The 18363-nt window shown below is 38.9% G+C and overlaps 6 protein-coding genes across 6 annotated transcripts; 2 read left to right on the top strand and 4 right to left on the bottom strand.

Moving 5' to 3' along the window:
* The first annotated feature begins 529 nt into the window (after nucleotides 1-529).
* On the top strand, nucleotides 530-2165 carry LOC101314152 (ocs element-binding factor 1-like). The gene has a single exon (XM_004291796.1). It carries the CDS (start codon nucleotides 1121-1123, stop codon nucleotides 1634-1636), a length of 516 nt encoding a protein of 171 aa, XP_004291844.1. The 5' UTR covers nucleotides 530-1120; the 3' UTR covers nucleotides 1637-2165.
* A 3504-nt stretch (nucleotides 2166-5669) lies between these two features.
* LOC101313863 (protein TIC 20-I, chloroplastic-like) lies at nucleotides 5670-7335 on the bottom strand. The gene is made up of 3 exons (XM_004291795.1): nucleotides 7233-7335; nucleotides 6738-6907; nucleotides 5670-6471 (listed from the first exon to the last, which is right to left on the bottom strand). The coding sequence occupies exons 2-3, from the start codon at nucleotides 6895-6897 to the stop codon at nucleotides 5834-5836; spliced, it is 798 nt and encodes a 265-aa protein (XP_004291843.1). The 5' UTR covers nucleotides 6898-6907; nucleotides 7233-7335; the 3' UTR covers nucleotides 5670-5833.
* Nucleotides 7336-8337: 1002 nt separating this feature from the next.
* LOC101313573 (protein YeeZ-like) lies at nucleotides 8338-10368 on the bottom strand. Its single transcript, XM_004291794.1, has 8 exons — nucleotides 10241-10368; nucleotides 10071-10166; nucleotides 9886-9964; nucleotides 9709-9787; nucleotides 9517-9556; nucleotides 9293-9427; nucleotides 8860-8997; nucleotides 8338-8651 (listed from the first exon to the last, which is right to left on the bottom strand). Exons 1-8 carry the CDS (start codon nucleotides 10339-10341, stop codon nucleotides 8372-8374), a joined length of 948 nt encoding a protein of 315 aa, XP_004291842.1. The 5' UTR covers nucleotides 10342-10368; the 3' UTR covers nucleotides 8338-8371.
* A 909-nt stretch (nucleotides 10369-11277) lies between these two features.
* Nucleotides 11278-13355, top strand: LOC101313277 (transmembrane protein 136-like). Its single transcript, XM_004291793.1, has 5 exons — nucleotides 11278-11735; nucleotides 11840-11980; nucleotides 12300-12419; nucleotides 12527-12622; nucleotides 12731-13355. Exons 1-5 carry the CDS (start codon nucleotides 11514-11516, stop codon nucleotides 12860-12862), a joined length of 711 nt encoding a protein of 236 aa, XP_004291841.1. The 5' UTR covers nucleotides 11278-11513; the 3' UTR covers nucleotides 12863-13355.
* Nucleotides 12807-15853, bottom strand: LOC101312987. The gene is made up of 7 exons (XM_004291792.1): nucleotides 15420-15853; nucleotides 15151-15293; nucleotides 14781-15052; nucleotides 14517-14671; nucleotides 13734-13996; nucleotides 13516-13578; nucleotides 12807-13341 (listed from the first exon to the last, which is right to left on the bottom strand). The coding sequence occupies exons 1-7, from the start codon at nucleotides 15700-15702 to the stop codon at nucleotides 13084-13086; spliced, it is 1437 nt and encodes a 478-aa protein (XP_004291840.1). The 5' UTR covers nucleotides 15703-15853; the 3' UTR covers nucleotides 12807-13083.
* Nucleotides 15854-16893: 1040 nt separating this feature from the next.
* On the bottom strand, nucleotides 16894-18290 carry LOC101312694 (peroxidase 9-like). The gene is made up of 4 exons (XM_004291791.1): nucleotides 17943-18290; nucleotides 17656-17847; nucleotides 17405-17570; nucleotides 16894-17319 (listed from the first exon to the last, which is right to left on the bottom strand). The coding sequence occupies exons 1-4, from the start codon at nucleotides 18252-18254 to the stop codon at nucleotides 16907-16909; spliced, it is 1083 nt and encodes a 360-aa protein (XP_004291839.1). The 5' UTR covers nucleotides 18255-18290; the 3' UTR covers nucleotides 16894-16906.
* Nucleotides 18291-18363: the final 73 nt, after the last annotated feature.

Raw genomic sequence — 18363 nt, 5'->3', positions numbered from 1 at the left:
GTTTTTTTCTTTTTTTCCAAACAAAAGTTGAATGTGACATCTAAGAAAAAATAAATGTTCGATGACGTTATTATCCTCGCTCGACACCATTTATACCACCTTCATCCCCCTGAGATTCCCTCTGCTACGGTCTCAGGTGCCACTTGTTTCTTCGCCCATCATATAAAAGGACAAACCGGTCAGTCAAAATAAACAGAACGTACTCTCTGTGCCCTAAACGGTTAAATCTGGTACAAGCATGGCGGTGAAAGAGAGGTAAAAAAAACCAGCAGCCGATAGAAAAATAAAAGTGAAATGGTTTAATTTTCTGCTCACCAGCTGGAATTGGACGGTTGTGGACATTTCTGCTCACATGCCCAATCAAACCTTCCCTCAAGCCTCAACAAACTCCCTCGTTTGATTATTGGAGGAGATTCCAATGCAAAACCCTTTACTTTTTTACCTTTTATTTCTTAATTTTCATTTTAATATGGGGGTTTAATTTACCTTTTCCTTCTATATATTGGCCCCTCCTCACCATCATCAACCTCTTCCTCTCCTTCTTCTCCTTCCCGTTCTCTTGCTTTCAGATCTTAGCTAGCCCTCCTCCTCCTTCTTTCTTTTGAGCACTGAAGCTCTGCTGGTTTAGGGTTTTGTTCTAGCTCTGAGTTTTCTTGGCTTTGTTCTTACTGGGGTTTTCTGGGTTTTTTGTTCTTGAATCTTGGGTTTTGTGTTGTTTATTAGCAACAACGTACAACCCTACATAGATTCAATCAATATCTGAGGTTATTTCGATAAGAAAAAACCCTGGAAAATTAAACTTGATGCTGACTATTCTGTGCTTGATGTTTGAAATTCATGTCTCCGGTGCTCAGTGAAATCCTCCGTTCCGGGTTTATGGTAGATTCCTCCCTCAGGCGCAGGACCCATCTAGTTCAATCCTTCTCCGTCGTCTTCCTTTACTGGTTCTACGTGTTTTCATAAATCAGCTCCCAACACAGTTTCGTAATACTACTATTATACTGCCTAATATATATATATATATCATTAAACCCTATAATTATTATTCCAATAATCGGGTCCTGCGTCTGTGTTTAAATCTATAAAAGTTCAAATCTGTGTTTGATATTATCATTTTGTAATGGCTACTTCGAGCGGAAACTCTTCTGGTTCACAGCTTCATAACTCGGGATCGGAAGGGGACCTTCAGCATGCGATTGATCAGCGAAAGCGGAAGAGAATGCAGTCCAACAGGGAATCTGCGCGGCGGTCGAGGATGCGGAAGCAGCAGCACTTGGATGAGCTGACGGCTCAGGTGGCCCAGCTGAGGAAGGAAAACGGTCAAATCCTGACCAGCATAAACATCACCACCCAGCACTACATGAACGTGGAGGCCGAGAATTCGGTTCTCAAGGCCCAGATGGCGGAGCTCAGCCAGAGACTGGACTCCTTGACCGAGATCCTCAACTATATCAACGGCAACAACAATATTAACTCGAATAATAATGGGGTGTTCGAAACCGAACCGGCCGGCCAGCTGCTTCAGACCGGCTCCACCGCTGCCGATCATAACAGCAGCTTCATGATGAACCCTTGGAATAATTTGCTCTACTCAAACCTGCCCATCATGGCCACAGCAGACATGCTGCAGTACTAATTGTTCGTCACCATCCACCATGGCCCCTCTGTGCATGATTGGTCTGTTCCTTTCCTTGTTTGTCTTGTATTATGGTCTTAATGAGTGGCAGAGGAAAGAACAGGGTGTTCTTATATTTTGTTTGCTGCTATATATATATGATTATATATAGAGAGAGATTTACACAATGAAAAGCTAGATATATGTACCAGGCAAGTGATTAGGTGAAGCAAGAAATGACAGTGATGACGAGAGCTTGGCCTGAAGGAAAATTGGAAAGGTAGCTAGCTAGCAATGGAGAGGGGACCCAGAAAAGGGAGTTCTTGATTTGTAAAAATGGAAGTTGGGTCATGAATCCAGTATTATTATTAGTATTTGTACGAAGGGATTTTATGTAATATTTCTAGATTTTATTTTCTTGGTCTTCACTTTGAGTAGTATTTTTAGCTCTTAATTTTGTTCTTTATTTTAAGGTAATGCTTTTGACTTAATATTACTGAGGAAAATGTGTTATATATTTATATGATGATGAGTTGATGACCCATTCTTTATCAAAGGGAGGCTCACACCAAAAGAGCTTTTGGTTGCTTTCAAAGAGTTAGTTTTTATATGATACTGATGACAAATAATTGACAACTTGTTTACACCGTATTGGTTTGTCCAACCTATCTTTCATTGTTCATGATGGTTACACGAGAGTTTGGTTGGATTCATGTTCTGGTTCTAAGTAGATTGTCACTAGCACTTGAAAAAAAAAAAAAAAAAAAAAAAACTACATTTTACACTCTAGAAAACATGTCATTTTCATCTCACAAAAGAATTACAGAGGAATGCATAATGATTATTCAGGACTCAGTTAAAGAGTAGTAAACCTAATGGTTATAAGCTAAGTTAAATTCCCAATTAGAGATTAGTCCGAACCTCCAAGGACTAAAGTTAATCTAAATATATAAGAATCTTAAAAAACAATGGACTCGAATCTTCTCCTCACTTTTTTTTTTAACTACCGTCTTAAGTAACAATATACAATACTTTTAAGTTTTAACACATACTCACAATATATAAGGAGATGATCACTTTCCTAATTTGTTATTTCCTTTGACATGAAGAAGCAATGGAGACATGAAGTGGTAAACTCAAGGTTTTCTTTCACCTTCCTTTTACCCCTCTTTGGTTTGGTGTGTAATTGTGTATATCTTCATAATCATAAAACAGGTATGGCACTTCCAAGAAGGAAATCGGCAAAAGAATATACCAGTACGTTACAGCTTAAAATTTACTACTCTGTTTTCGAATATGGATGCATGATAAGTTAAACTATACAAGAAACATCATCAATTTGCGTTTTGATGGATCTCTACCTCTTTCCCATGTTTCGTTTATTGCGCCAATTGCTGGCTCCAATTGAACCAATCATCTTGCTGCATCTGGTTTCAATTCAATGTATTCTGTTTCTGATTGAGAAAGGTTTCTGCTATGGATCATTCTGCTATACCAGGATTTCCTCCATTTTTGAATTCATCATGTTAATATTGCAAGTTGCAATCAAACAAGCCAACACAATCAAATGAAAGTGCTCCCTTTTGATGCCCTTCAGCTTTAAATATTCAAATGAATTACCAAGTAGGAGGGGTGGTATATGATTCCGATTTACCTTATCATCAAACTTTGGTTGAAGCAGATGATCATATAAAAATAGAAACATCATGTTGGTGGCACCCTGGTAGGTAAAGTACATTGTAGAGTGGCCATGAAATAATGATCAAGAAGCTCTGGTTGCGCTCATATCCCCCATGGTGTAGTATATGCCATATAAACAAGTATATTCCAAATCCTCTTCAGATTTGGTTTCCAAACCAAACTACTTTACCACCTATACCTATACAAAGAGAACCAGTCTATCACTATATGAAGTCAGTGTATTTGATATTACTATGCATCAATATACTGTTTCTATCTAATTTTCTATAGTATAAGATAAAAGATATCTACGATACAACATAAAACGATAGACGATTCCACATCGTAGTTCGCTTTGAAGTTAATGTATTGATACGTTAACATACTTGCTGCCTACTTTTTACCTGATGATATATCTGCAATTCAGTCTATATTGATGGTGTTCCGATCCAAACAGGGTAGTAACCAATGATCAAAACTCAAAGAAAGGTGGGAGAAGTGGGCTAATTAGGTAGAGGGTCTCTTTTATCAATCCAAAAGAGGAAGCAGAGGATGATGAAATCAACAGTAATGCCTTCCCATTTTTCTTGTACTGAATCAATAAGTCGAATGCTATAGTAAAAAGTTTGAAAGTTGAGCTTAAACAATGTAATAAGGAAGTTGATGATGATGAAAGTAACTTACCTTACCAGGTATTAAACAAAACGCAGCGAGGCTGTGAGTGTTCACTAAAATCATGATGTCGTTTTCGATCTCTATCGATCTCGGACTTTTGGTGTAGTGGGAAGCTTAGCTAGTAATATTGTTTATAGTGAAATGGCTTTACGCATTGAGGAAAGGTTGTGATGGTATATGATATATCATACACAATATACTAAACACTTCCAAGAGTGTGTTTAGGTGGTCGTTTCAATTTTTAAAGGAAACAATATAATGGTAGGCATTGTCAAAAGGGTGTCAAAAATGCTTTGCTCTAGTAGTTTTGATCGTATGATGACATGCATGCCAATTATAATACTTAGTTTTGAGAAGAAGTGATATTCCATTTTATTATGATGACGAAAATGACATTGGAGCAGCTCACCTCAATCAACGTAAGATGACCAAACATTTGATATCTGTAATTTGATTAGAGTTGAGGTTATGCAACTTAAGCTTTAGAAATGGATTGCTGCATGAAAAGGCACCTATATACATGACATCCCAATCGGCTGCCATCCCAACCTAATTAGATAAATAAGCACATTATTTTTACTTTGCAGACATTGTTAATTCAATTAAAATTGTATTAATTGGTTAAGTTTACATCATTCAAGATTTCAGGTCTTCTATCCACTAGGGGTGGACTCGGTCCTAATGGTTCGGTTTTTAAGCACTAACCGAAAACCGAAACCGAATCTTCGGTTTTCTATTTCTTAGAACCGAAATCGATAAAAATATATAAAAGACCGCACTCGTTGGTTAACCTAACATCGGTTCGGTTTCGGTGCGGTTTCGGTTACAAAACCTATTATCCATAATATTTTTTACACTTAACCAAATAACATAAAAAATAAAAATATCAAAGTTATAAACTATCAACACTTGAAATAAGTTAATCTAATGGGTTCAAATAAGTAATCCAAATTAAAAGAAAGCTAAAATTTATATATAATTCAATTGAAGCCTCCACCATTCATATATAACAAAAGATAAAACTATATAGGAAGGAATTCAGTTAGACTTAAACACTTAAAGACATGATCATGTGTGTGAAAGCCTATTATTTGTAACCCATAACCGATAAGAACATGACGCGTAATGTAGAATTAAATATTAATAATTAATATATGTAGAATGAATATATGTCGGTTCGGTTCAGTTTATCAGTTTTTAAAATACACGGAACTACAAACCGACACTGCATTACTCGGTTTGTGTGGTTTTTAGAACCGATTGCCTCGGTTTTATTCAGTTTTAGTTACTCGGTGTCGGTTCGATGCGGTTAAACTTTCGGTTTTTTCAGTGCCTAAAAGTCCACCCCTACTATCCACAGTTCTATTAGGTTACGAAGAAACATGCATCACGTTTCTTGTGACTCTTGTCTGACTTGTATGGGCCTCGACACATCTCTATTAGCAGGCCCATGCATGATATCAGATAACATACCAGTAGGATCTCCGAAGTGCAAAGAGTAATAGCCTAATAGGGATGGTATGGTATGAAGTATGAACAGGTCATAATCTAAACTATCAGTATCAACTATTCAAATGCATGCCAAACTGATCCCTATATCGGGTAAACCTTTTGGTACCATTTCCTCTAATTTCTCAACATACCACAGCATTTGAAACTACATAAGAGTATCTCTGATCAACAACAATGAAAAGAAAGCAAACAACACCTTGGTGAGAATTCTGCTACAGCACAAATGCAACTGATCCAATTAAAACTTCTACACATAGGCTGGTTCAGAACAAAACAAGTTTCCTCTCTTACAACAAAATTCAAACAGATGGAAAGACAGCTGATTTTACTCCTGTACTTTCCTTCCACCTATTAGTCGTAGGGAATTTGAATATATGCAGCATCACAAACAAAGGGGATATCAGCATACATACCAGCAAGAGCGCAGCGTATGCACTCCAACACTGTAAATAGGTAAGCAAATGCAACGGCTGTCCAGAAGTGCATCCCAAATTTACCCCAGTAAACAGCAAGTGGCATCCAACGGCTCACAGTCCCTATCACCTGCAACGCAATCTCCAGCAGCATGCCCATCACGACATGAAATCTGAAGAAGTGAGGCCACTCCTTTCTCCTCACAATTCCAAGATATGCAACGAAAAAGTAGGCCATCAAGAACCAGCTGGGCAAGCTCCCAATGGCACCAAGGAACGGGTATGTGAAGAACTCAAAGTCTTCCAGGAAAGGGTGCAGGTGATAGGCTGTCTCAGCATACATCCATGTCTCGTGTAGGGGCATTAAGTAGGGGAGACATGCCAATGTCCTCCACCACCACTTTGGCTTCTTCATCATGGGAGGGAACCGAAAACTGTATGGGACATCCTTAGATGCTTGAGGGGCCATACTAGATTTGCCTCGCCTTTGCAATGTGGGCATCATGCGTAAAAGACTGCCTTGATCCCCACTGAAAAATGGGCTCGACGCAGCACAAGGGTGCAGAAGTGGCATAGCTACAACCAATTTATCATAAAGAATTAAAACAAGCACTCACCATATGTATTAGCAAAATCCAATGTCCTAGCTTTCAGATAAGTCTATTTGAGAATATCAGTGATTATTTGAGTAACCATTCAGTGTAATGTGTGTGGAACAAATTCAGAGAATGCTGCCCCAAGTAGAGACGGGTATGTACGCATGCAAAATGCAATTAATCAAGTACAAGGAAAAATTACTAGAATTAATCATAGCGTCCTATACAACCAGGATAAGGCTTTACCTTTCTGAGAAGAACTCCATGAACTGATGCATTGAAAAGCACTCTTACTCCGAAAACGAGGAGCGCATGACAACACAGGACTACTGCATATCGAGGGCTTACATACTCTCGAATTCACAGAGATAAACCCACCGGGTCTGGCACATGCATTTGGAATCATAGCCAAGTACCTAATGTAAAACCAATCTCATAAGCGAAAACTCAAAAAGCATATTAACTATTAAGCACCTAATGCAAAACTTAAATGAAACAGATACAGAAACCCAGAATCTCAATCTGTAATTATATCCAAGAAAGCTAAGTAATTTGAAGAAACACTAACAACTACTCCAACCCATTGAAAAAAGAGAGAGAAAGGAACCCTAAAGTTCGAATCTTTAGAACTCGGCAACCTAACCATCATCAACAAGCTTTTGGATATAAACAACGCTAAGAGAAATGAAATTAACCTTAACCCAATACCTAATTCATATCGGAAATGAAGAAAGGAGCTACCTTTTGGTGATACAGAGCCGCAGTGGCTACTAGGAGAGCATCAATTTAGGGTTTCCCGTAACCAATTTCTAGTTGGGAAGATGAGACCGAGACTGAGAGACACACCGTATCTGAATAGAGGTAGACTAGACAAGAGAGACGGACAAAGCAGGCCGTCTGTTATGGGCTTTAAGCCCAATGGGCCGAATGGGTCCACTTTTATTGTCCTAGTCCTGGTTGGATTATGTTTCCTAGTCGGTTGGTGTTTTTCCTAATGTTTTAGTTTGGTTTATATAACGAGGGGAGTGAGTTTGACGTGATCCAAACCCTAATCGAAGAAGAAGAGAATTTATGGCATTTCGAAAGGGATCCAACTCATCCAAGTCAAGGCAGAAGCAGCAAGCTGATTTGGGCTCAAGTACTTCAGACTCGGATAGTAGTAGTGATCATGTCTCAGAAAGCCTTTCTGATATTGACGATGCCGAGATTTCTCCATACCTATTAAGCAAGGAGGAGGCTCTCCATAAAACCGTACTCTGGGAAGCAATGAACAAGGATTATGTTGAGAGAAGAAGTACTAGAAAAAGAGGCAGAAAAGCCGAGGAAGCTGCTCCTCGGAGAAAGGCAGCCAAAACTTCTACCAAGTCGACGGATAACACTAAGAAATCGAGTGAAGGGGAGAGTAATCTGGCACCGGGAGTCAAAACAGGACGGAGTTCGAAAATCAACTATAGTGTTCTAAATGAAGAGGATTACAGGTTAGAAGAAGGTTTGGAATCTAATGAGAAAGTCATTAGTGCAGAGCACAGTGAAGAGGCTGAAGACGGACAAGGCTATGGCGACGATTATGAGTTTGAGCATGAAAACCAGTACAATGAAGAGGATGAGTCTTATTATGCAAATGATGATGATAATGGGCATGATGATGGATGGTTTTGACGAGTTCTGAATCAAGTCGTTGAATTTTATGTAATACTACCCTGTAAAATCATGATTTATCTTGTACGTATGCTTTGTATGTATTTAATAACAACATCATCAACTGCACTTGTATGTTTTCCAAGAACATTTGAATTCAACATGTTTGGAATACTTGTGGGAGTGAAATCTACTGCTTGACTGATAACAAAGATACGTTTCATATCCACCATCATCAACATTCACAATGTTGAAAATGGTTTATCCATTTGGTCAATAATATTTTGTAATCCTGATCTATAACTAGGATGAAGAAGCCTGACTCCTAGCTCCTTCTTCATATGAGCATTGCAGACTCTCTTCTCACCCAACAAACCATCTTGTTTATCAGTCTCTGTAGATTCTCTTTTTTCAGAAGACTGTTTGATCCAACCTGGCCATTTTCTATCAACCAAGTCTCTTGCATACTCGAACACTGCTTCTCTTGGGGAAGGGTCATCATCAACAATATTATAAATTTCCCTGAAAGTATTTTTAACAAGCCAGTGAACATAAGTTTGATACACTATAGTGAACACAGTGAACTATTATATACTCTTCGGTACAGCCTCATGCAAGTGTGTATTGGAAATTTTCATATAATCTATATTCTCCGTATGCAAATTCCAGGTTGAAATACATATTGATAAGTCAAAAGAGAATAAAACCAATAAGAACTATGAAGACCTACCTGGAGGAAGACATTCGAATACTGGCCTCAATGGCTTGACAAATATCCTCAACATGAATCCTTGATGTGAACTGCCTATATCCCCTCATTCTCTGACTTTTTGATAAGGCTTCCTGCTTGATTATGGTGTCAACAGCACTGTAGTGGGAAACAATTTATAAATCTTTTAGTGTGAGAATGAAACAAAAGCTCTGAATCCGCCAACAAGAAATGTGATACTAGTTTGGAAATTCTGAATCTTCCTGGCCTTAAGAGCAGACATTAATAGTTTTGAAAATACTTTTTTTCTAATTTTCAAATACTGGAATGAAAAAATGTACTTCTCTATATTTCAATGAAAAATGGGGGAAATTTTCCTATTATTACTACTGATTACATAAAGAACGAAACGAAAGACAGCATAGTTTCATACTGCTGAGAGATCAGTCACTACCTTCTACCAGGACCATAGATACCTCCAAGCCGAAATACTTTTGTCGAGAGGCCCAGACTCTGCCCCAACTGTAACCATCCTTTCTCAGCAGCTAACCTTAATTTTCCCACCTCCCTTGTGGGGTTAGGGGGATAACTGCCACATGATACTTCGAGATTTAGTGACAGTTGATATTGCACATGAGATAAGTTGCACATCAAGCAATTCCACATGCACTCACTTACTCCTCATCCACCCATGCACCTCCACAATCTCCATACACACCTAACAGAAGCAATTCCACCACAGTCAAAACAAACATTCAGATTGTATTACTTCGACGAAATATCACAATGCTAGATGGTCCGGAAAACTCTTTCAAATAAGCTACTAATACAACGGTTGATAAACTGAACCATCTGCGAATAAAGACATACTAGTTGATGACAAATAGCAAAGCCACTGAAGATTTCCACCCAAAAGTGCTTTCCTCAAAAGTTGTTCATGTTGCAGCATCTAAGATACAACATTCAACATCAGTTGCAGCTAAACATCTGTCACTAAAAACTGAAACAGCTTTAAAACACATAAACAAGTACTTATTAATATCGTACCGGATCACCAAAACCAGTAACCGGAGGAATTGAAACAACCATGTGAGTATGGAACTTCATAACATCAATGGTGGCCAAACTTCACAATAAACCAATATTGGGTACCCCAAAATAAGCAAAAAGAAACAAACTTTGCATAAGTTAATCATTATTTCAAATTAACAAGAAATGAAAGTTTGACCAACTCTGGTTCATTTGCATCAAAGAGGTACATATCAAAGCCCATTTCTTCCGCGAGTCTCTTCTTCTTGTTAATGCTTGTACAAGTACCAGAGACATCCCTAACAATCGAAAGACTTGAGCTTTAGCTAAACCCTAAACCCTGAATATGAAACTAAGTTCAGAGAAACCATACCATCCCTGTTTCTTGAGGTCAATCGCCAACGCTTGTCCGACGAAACCCATCCCGGTGATAAATATCCGGTTCGGAGATTTTACGTCCGGTGCGCCGGTCATTCGAGTGACAGAGTTTCGGGGCAGGTGACCCGATTTGAATGCTAATTGACCCGAAATTTGACATAACTCCATCGCAGAGATAGTGAGGGTCAGGCCCGGTTGAGCTGAGATAGCAACAGTTCACTTCAAAGTTTAACAAGGCAACACGTATTTTTTTTATTTTTTACAATTTACATTTACTATAAAAAGTAAAAAGAAATCACGTGTACCTTCTACAATTTTACAATTTATATTCTTTTCCATTAAAAGAAAAATCTTTACATTTCTTGATGTCTCAAGCCTCAAAGGTTTAAGGATCGAGAGAAATTACACAAATGATAGGATGACATCTAATCAAACAAATAATACTCATCTCCAAATCACCTTAATACTTCGTTTAGATGGAAGTCTCTGTTACAATACTCGGCCGCCTCAAAACTTATTAAGCCACTACACTTGGGATTTTGAGGTGATTCTCATTTCTTGATTTTTCCTACCTCAAACTCTCAAAGGTAAACATGAAGGCTAAAAATTTGGACTACCCTATGTTTGTGGCTACTGATTTGTTTATAATAATGATAATTAATTTTAGAAGAAAAATGATATGAAGGAACGAATAAGAACTAATTGATTTTGTCAACTAACACACACTAGCTTATTCTAAGAGGGAAATAGAAAATGCTTGTGGTTCTATACTAGTGTACGTATAATGTTGAGAAATGACCGAGAAAAGAGAAAAAAGAACCTCACCAACATGGTTTATATAGTAGTGCACTAATTCTGGAAGTATTATGAAACAAGAATATACTCCAAGTCACAACACTGGACGATTTAATCAACAAATAAACTAAGTTGCTGATATCTGTTCATGTCAGAAAACATGCGTGTTCCAAAGTCTCAAACATAATGCTGCAAGTAATTCAATTTAATTCTTGCATTGTTTCCGGTTAGTTATTAGATATATCAAAAGTTTGGTCCAAATCATCCTTGATGGTACAACTAACCTACTTCCACCTGCATCCAGCTCCGAAATTAAATGAGGTTCAACTATAAACGAATTGAACATGACCTCTCCTCTCGTTTTCTCCCTCTAGCTTTCTCAGTGATTTGTACAAAAACCCAGAAAACCAGTTTATGATTAAGCTTCAGTGAAGAAGAAGAAGAAGAAGAAGAAGAAGCTAGAAGAAAGAAAGATGGAAGAGCATGGAGTTACAAGCCTTGTAGTTCTGGGAGTTATTTCATGGACAACAGCATTTTTATTCATCAGAAAAATGCTTCCAAAGAGATCATTTGTATTCTGCAATCGCCTTGTTTCGACAATTCATGCAACCATTGCTGTAACCCTAGCTTCGCTCTCCGTCGAAGACTGGAGGTGCCCAGTTTGTCCTCTGGCTGCTCAATCTTCTCCTCAGCAGGTTAATTTTTCAGTTTAGTTTCATGAAGATTAATAGTCTTTGTAATGGTGTGCTTTTGTAGCTTAATTAGTACTTTGGAGGTTTTTTGAATGTTGGTGGTGCAGATGAAAGCACTAGCAGTGAGTCTTTCTTATCTCATCTATGATCTCATATGTTGCCTCTTTGACAAGCAATTCAGTCTTGACAATGTCTTCCACCATCTGGTGAGCATTGTTGGAATTGGAGCAGGCCTTTCATATCAAAAGGTTAGTACTTAACTTTGTTCCCAAACTTGATTGCCATTTCTTTTGATCCTAGCTTTGAAACAAGTACTTGGGTTTTTCATGTAAGTCTGGGAGCTTTAGCAAATTAGTTACATTAATTTCTGATAATGATAGGTTACTAACTCAAAGTAATGGTACTTAATTAACCCTCTGCTGTAATATACTATATAGAGTTGGTCTACTATTATGTAGTTAGTTATCACTAGGAGAAACTAGTATAACTCGGTTTTGTTTTGTTTTGTTTCGATTACTTTTTTTTTTTTTTTCCTACCACTGATAGTAGTTTTGTTGGGTTCAATAGTGTGGGACAGAGATGGTAGCAGCACTGTGGATAACAGAGGTCTCTAGCCCTTTCCTCCACTTGAGGGAGATTCTCAAAGAGCTTGGTTACAGGGACACCGACCTAAACTTAGCAGCAGATGTATGCTTATCTCTCAAACAGATTCCACAATGTTATAATCTTTTGTATTGTAGCAGAAACAGAAACAGAAGCTACTCTAATTTCCTTTTTCATGTTCGTATGTACAGATTTCATTTGCAGCTATATTCTCGGTTGCAAGGATGGGAGGCGGACCTTATCTTACATACGTAACACTATCTGCTCACAATCCTTTCCTCATTAAGGTTCGTGTTATGAACAATAGAACTAACAACACAGCAGTACAGTTATAGGCCGAGGCCTCAACATAATTTCGCATGTATCTTCCTGAATGAATTGTCTACGAACTCCAGGGAATGGCAGTTGGTCTGCAGCTGGTCAGTACTTTCTGGTTCTACAAGATTGCGAGAATGGTGATATACAAATTGACCAAGAGGACTAGTACTGCAAAGGAGGCTGATATCAACCATAAAAGTGAAAATTGAATACGGTTGAGACAGATTTTTACATTTGCAAAACTGCATGTATACCATTGATGAATAAACATTTTGCAACTCAATGACCAGACTTGATTTTCCTGGTATCCATATCACTCTCTATCTACCTTATCTTGCTACATATGATACAATGACTTACAAAAGTATGAGCTGCATTCTCGTTGGAGTGGAGCAAACATTTTTAACTACTATTGTGCTCCTCCTGCAAATTAAGAATTGGCGTGGCTCTTTGCTTTCTGCAATACCTCCCTTAAAACGAAAGCAATCCTTTGCACCATGTGTGGTTCCAAAAATCTTTCCTTCACTCTCTCATATCCCTTCTTGCCCATCGTCAATCTCCTCTCTACATGTGTGGCCAATTTTACGATGTTAGTCGTCAGGGATGACACACCTTCTTTACCAACAGGATGCAGCAGTCCTGTTGTGCCATTCACAACGATCTCCATGGTTCCACCAGCTGCTGTCCCCTGGAGTGATTCACAAAAGGAAAGAAAAGAAAAAAGAAGATTAGTTGGACCCTGTTCATCGACCAAACAAAACACTCATAGGACAACTTCAGGAAATAAGCATGATTTTTGCACAGTAATACAGGTAGATCATACATTGGAAGAAAAAGTATGGTTGTGTAGTAAAGAACATACCAGTACAGGCAGCTGAAAGGCCATTGCTTCAATAGTTATCCTTCCAAAGCACTCTCCTCGAGCCTACACATGATTATAAAGTTAAGCTTCATCCATGATATACACCACAACATGACTGAGATACTGATATTTGTTCCTTGATTTTTTATTTTTTTTTCAAATAAAGACCACCCAGCAAGATATCTCCTACAAAAGTTGCTGACTTGAGTGCAACCTACCTGAGAATTCTGAACAAGAACGTCAATGGAAGCCAGATAAGGAGCCACAGTCAGGGTCTTGTTCACAAAGTGAACACAATCCTGAAGCTTTTTCTCTATCACAAAGTGACGCAGCTCTGTTTCAAATTTAGTCTGCTTATCCATGTCACTTCCCACTATTACTGCATGCATAGATGGCACTTGCAATTTCTTCTCCTTAATAATCTGCAGACTTTCATGAAAAGCGCGAAGAAATAGATCCTGACCTTTCCCACGTGAAACACCTACAGTTAAATCACATACATTATTCAGAATGTAAGGTTAAATGCAAATTCATGCAAAACAGAGTAGTGCATAGATAAACAGAGAAGTGAATAGGTAACGTATTGAAAGAATATCAGTGTATGCTCATTGCTGCAATTCAAAATCGAGTAGGTACCATTTTTGGACATTTAATATGGCGAACTGATGAAAACATCATACACAAAGGGCTTATAAAGAGAGAGATTAATCCCAATGTGGAACCACTACAGCCTCAGACCAAAATGATAATATTTCACTGAAGGGAAGTGTGAACTTTGGGACGAGAAGAAGTGATCAGGGTTGTTACTTTCCCTCAACCAAAAGTATCAGGTTATTAGGATATGGTCAAGTTATCTTATTTCTAACACCACCTAGCAGAACTCACAGGCAAGCTTGCTGCTACTATTGGGAGATTTTAGTTGCAAGGATTCAATCTATAATCTCTCACTATAATTAGATTGCATACAAATAGAAACTTATGTAATGAAAAAGGAAGCATACTGTTTATGATGGCAAAGAGTAGATCTTCATTCCGCACTCCAAGAGACTCTCGGACATGTTCACGGAGAACCCTCCTGGATACACTATCTTCTGCCACTTCCATTAGCTCCTTACTATTTCCAAGGTGCACAACATATGTCTTAGGCATTTTAATCCTGCAAATCATAAGGACAATACATCAAGTTCGTTATTACCATGCTAGAATAACACTGTCGGGAAGAACTAAGGTGCATGTAATTGTATATATCATGCAATTCTTCTTACCCTAACCGTTCCCGAGTCCTATTCTTCCAATATTCCGCTGTCGTATGCGAATCAATCATGGCACCTGCAACAAAAGGGAGATGCTTAACATACTCCACTTTGAAATAATGCCCCCGCATTTCATGAATCCACCACAACACCTTAGGAAGAACACGAGGAACGTTGTCCTTGAGCACAGCATCCAGCCATTTTCCAGCAACAGCAGTATTCAAAACCACCAAATCAGCCTTAAGAGCTGTATCTATAGCCTTCTGACCCTTTGCAGACAGAACCTGCCAAAACATTACGAAAAATTCATAATCATACTTCCTCATAATCACATTGTCGTAGTAATAAAATTTCGCAGCGATTACTTGAATAAATTGAATACCTGTACTCCTCTATCCAGCATTTTATTCTCCAAACTGTAAATGACCTCGTCGGATTCCGGTGGCTTTTGGCTTGTAATCCAAACAACCTCCGATCCGACTCCTCTCAACAAGAACGCCAGCTCCATTAACAACAATGGACCTCCTGATTTTCACCGTAATTAAAAGAAATCAAAAATCAAAAATTTAATCACTTTAAAATTTCTTTTTCACTTTTCTAATTCCTTTTCCAGAAAACCAAAAGAAAATTAGAGAAAAGCGAAATTGTTACCGGAAAGAGAGAGCTCGTGGGAGACCAAAAGCACCAGCTTCGACTTCATGAACCGGAGAGCGCCGCTCGGTCCGGCGGCGGCGCCGTCGTGGAGGATTACAGCCGGCGCGGCGACTCTGTTGTTATCGTCTTCGAAACGAGCGGCGGTGTTTGCGTTGCAGGAATCGAAGGCGGTTCTCATGAAGAAAACCATGGCGGTGGAGAGAGAGAACAATGCCAGAACCACCAGAGACCATTTCTTCTTCTGCATAATCCACGCGTTACTGGCCTGCTGCTTCGCCATGGACACAACTTATATCTTTTTCTTTACTCTGTTTTCGATTTCATGGATTTTTGGATGATTGTGAGGTTTGATAATCGTAGCAATTTTTTTAGATCAAATCTGGGATCTTTGGCTGTTTGAGAGTATTTAATTACTGAGAAGAGCTTCAGCCTCTTGTGCAGTAGTTGCTGTTAGATAACTACTACTTGGTGTGGGCTCAACCACTCTCTCTCTCTACCCCACTGGCCTTTTATGCTCTTCTTATCCATGTTTAACGAGCCCGATTAATTCCTCGTGGCCAAATAAGGATGATCGATAAATTTTTATCTTTCGCGGACACACTCATTTAAACGGGTCGCTCAAATTTGCTGATCACAAACTAGACATGGTAGGAGTTGAGACTCAGATAGTAGGCATCACGTTTGATGTTATGTCGCACGACCCCCGCTCCATATGCTTATTTTATAAATGAATTGTAAAATTATAGAGCGAAACGTTACACTATATCAACTAAGTATATCGCGGAAAATAAAAAATTGATGAAAATATCATATGTTTATTGTCTAATTCCATGCTTAAAGTGTAATTAGTGTGGGGTATTATGAATCTAGGATAATAAGGTGCTCAGTGTAATCAGCAAGATGAAGGATTATGGAATACTAATTAGGAAAAGAGGAGGAGAAAAATTGGGATAAAAGAGGAACCAAAGGTAAGGAAGAAAAGAACTCTGGCATTTGCTCCTCAAGAGTTCATACACGTGAAAAGGTAGTGACATATTCTGAAGAGATGAAAGAAACGAATTATACTTTCTTTTCTGGTCTGGGGAAAGAAAAGAATAATACTATGTGTGCATGAAGTTCCTGATTCCAGAAACTGCATAACCAACAAGAGAGAAAAGGAACAATGATTAAAGAGGTGTTTAACCTTTTTGATAATGTGGGATTTGTGGGTGCTTAGCTTTTTTGTATATGTGAAAGGAGGCAACAAAGCCGAAAGTGGAAACTGGAAAAGTGCTTGTGGATTTGTTCTGCAGCTTGCTAAAGTTAATTAAAGGCTTAACAAAGTACTTAACCAAAGTAATTAGTAGAAATTATACTCTCATTCATCGTCAGAGCTCCATTAGTTTACATGAATTTGAAGATTATAGATCACACCAAGTCAACAGTTCTGAATTATTCAGCACATAAAAATGAAGAAGCTAGTGCTTCTCAGTTAATTAAGTACTTTAGTTAACACGGCGACAGTTCTTCCTAACTTGACCCTTTAATCCAGTGAGAGGCCTAATGTTCCCCATCTTAACCATGGACTTGGCAAAGTGCTGGAAGAAGAGGCCCTCATCATCCGAAAAGCTCTTCACCAGGTCCATTGTCTTCCCCACGTTACCGGTGAGAAGCACTTGGTCAGAAGTAAGAAGTCCTTTTCCCAAAAGTATGAGCTTGAAGTAGGAGTTGTCAAACCTTGCAGGGGAAGACAAGTCCAAGGGGCTTATGTTGTTGTCACCACCTGAACTAGGGCAAACCGATTTCAAACCAAATAAGTAGGATCTTTCAAGAGTCGAGTCAGGTTGGTTATTCCCGTTTTGGTTGTACAGCCTCTGCCTGAATGTCACACACCTTGCAATCCCAATCGTATGCCCTCCTGCATTAACAAATATTAGTGACAAAATGGAACAAAATTAAGGCCGCGGCGAGGTTCAAAATCGAATGACATGAAAGTTTAGTACCTGAGAGTGCAACAAGGTCTACTTCATCGAGGCCTTGACGCTGGAAAAAGTTTAAGAGGGTTGGGAGGGTGGAATTTGGTGCAGGTATGTTTCTGTTTGAGCCAGTTAAACTTGCAGTCGTTGAGTCCCTTCTTCCTAGAGGTAACACCCAATTTGGTCCACCACTCTGTGCATTCAAGCTTGCTCAGTTAGTAAAATGGAGGCTCAAGTAACTTAAAATTAACTGAGGCTTTGTTACTGAATTGGCTTACTAGTACAGTTGAACCCCTAGCAGATAGGGCAAGAATGTCAGCACAAGAAACAGTCTGAGGGCAAGCTTCTTCTAACTTAGCCTTGATCTCATCTATCACTTCAAACCCTCTAAGTGAGTTCTTGTTTGGACCAGAATTCTTTTCACTCGAAATTGTCGCGCTGTCGTCCAGTAGCACAGATGCATCACAACCCTGTCAAAATATAAACTCATATTTTAGATGTGATCAACTATAAAAAGCAGTACTACTACTAGAACCAAATCACAGTGAACATGACCAATATAGACCTGAACAAAGCAGTCATGGAAATGAAGCCTAAGCAAAGAGGCAGCCACTCTGGGATTGTTTGCAATGGCCTTGTGCAACACAGACATGACAATGTCATTAGCTTGGGGACATGAGAACTGATAGTATTCTGGAGAAAGACCAGAGTAACCTCCTCCACCATTGCCGCTGTGTCCACCGTGGCCACCATTTCCACCGTGACTACCCCATCCCCAGCCAAAGTTGAAACCAACCGGGTGAGCTACGCCGAGTGTGACCAAGTAGAGCAATGTCACTGCCACAAGAGCTACACAAGTTACTTTGAACACTGCCATTGAATATTTCTCAAGACTTTTTGAGTCCAAGTTTGAGTGTCTGGCTTACTAGTTTGCCCCCATGGCAATTTATAGAGCTCAATGGAGAACCAATCGAACTACTCTTCTA

This window comes from Fragaria vesca, linkage group LG2 (genome assembly GCF_000184155.1).
Source record: "Fragaria vesca subsp. vesca linkage group LG2, FraVesHawaii_1.0, whole genome shotgun sequence".
Lineage (NCBI taxonomy): Eukaryota > Viridiplantae > Streptophyta > Magnoliopsida > Rosales > Rosaceae > Fragaria > Fragaria vesca.
The sequence above is the reverse complement of the archived record's forward strand: the minus strand, read 5'-3'. Positions and strand labels throughout refer to the sequence as shown.

Bases quoted from the DNA above. Each gene is read 5' to 3' on its own strand.
- LOC101314152 (XM_004291796.1), top strand. From the start codon at position 1,121: ATGGCTACTTCGAGCGGAAACTCTTCTGGTTCACAGCTTCATAACTCG.
- LOC101313863 (XM_004291795.1), bottom strand. From the start codon at position 6,897: ATGATTCCAAATGCATGTGCCAGACCCGGTGGGTTTATCTCTGTGAAT. The intron at 6,472-6,737 runs GTAAAGCCTTAT...AATTGGTTGTAG, and splicing joins ATGGAGTTCTTCTCAGAAAG to CTATGCCACTTCTGCACCCT.
- LOC101313573 (XM_004291794.1), bottom strand. From the start codon at position 10,341: ATGACCGGCGCACCGGACGTAAAATCTCCGAACCGGATATTTATCACC. The intron at 9,428-9,516 runs GTAAGTGAGTGC...ATCATGTGGCAG, and splicing joins GGTGCATGGGTGGATGAGGA to TTATCCCCCTAACCCCACAA. The intron at 8,998-9,292 runs GTAGTGACTGAT...TTCCCACTACAG, and splicing joins ATCTATGGTCCTGGTAGAAG to TGCTGTTGACACCATAATCA.
- LOC101313277 (XM_004291793.1), top strand. From the start codon at position 11,514: ATGGAAGAGCATGGAGTTACAAGCCTTGTAGTTCTGGGAGTTATTTCA. The intron at 11,981-12,299 runs GTTAGTACTTAA...TGGGTTCAATAG, and splicing joins CAGGCCTTTCATATCAAAAG to TGTGGGACAGAGATGGTAGC. The intron at 12,623-12,730 runs GTTCGTGTTATG...TACGAACTCCAG, and splicing joins ACAATCCTTTCCTCATTAAG to GGAATGGCAGTTGGTCTGCA.
- LOC101312987 (XM_004291792.1), bottom strand. From the start codon at position 15,702: ATGGCGAAGCAGCAGGCCAGTAACGCGTGGATTATGCAGAAGAAGAAA. The intron at 14,672-14,780 runs GTAAGAAGAATT...TATGATTTGCAG, and splicing joins AGGACTCGGGAACGGTTAGG to GATTAAAATGCCTAAGACAT. The intron at 13,997-14,516 runs GTATGCTTCCTT...ATTTAACTGTAG, and splicing joins ACTCTTTGCCATCATAAACA to GTGTTTCACGTGGGAAAGGT.
- LOC101312694 (XM_004291791.1), bottom strand. From the start codon at position 18,254: ATGGCAGTGTTCAAAGTAACTTGTGTAGCTCTTGTGGCAGTGACATTG. The intron at 17,848-17,942 runs GTCTATATTGGT...ATATTTTGACAG, and splicing joins TCCATGACTGCTTTGTTCAG to GGTTGTGATGCATCTGTGCT. The intron at 17,320-17,404 runs GTACTAAACTTT...TTGTTAATGCAG, and splicing joins AGACCTTGTTGCACTCTCAG to GAGGGCATACGATTGGGATT.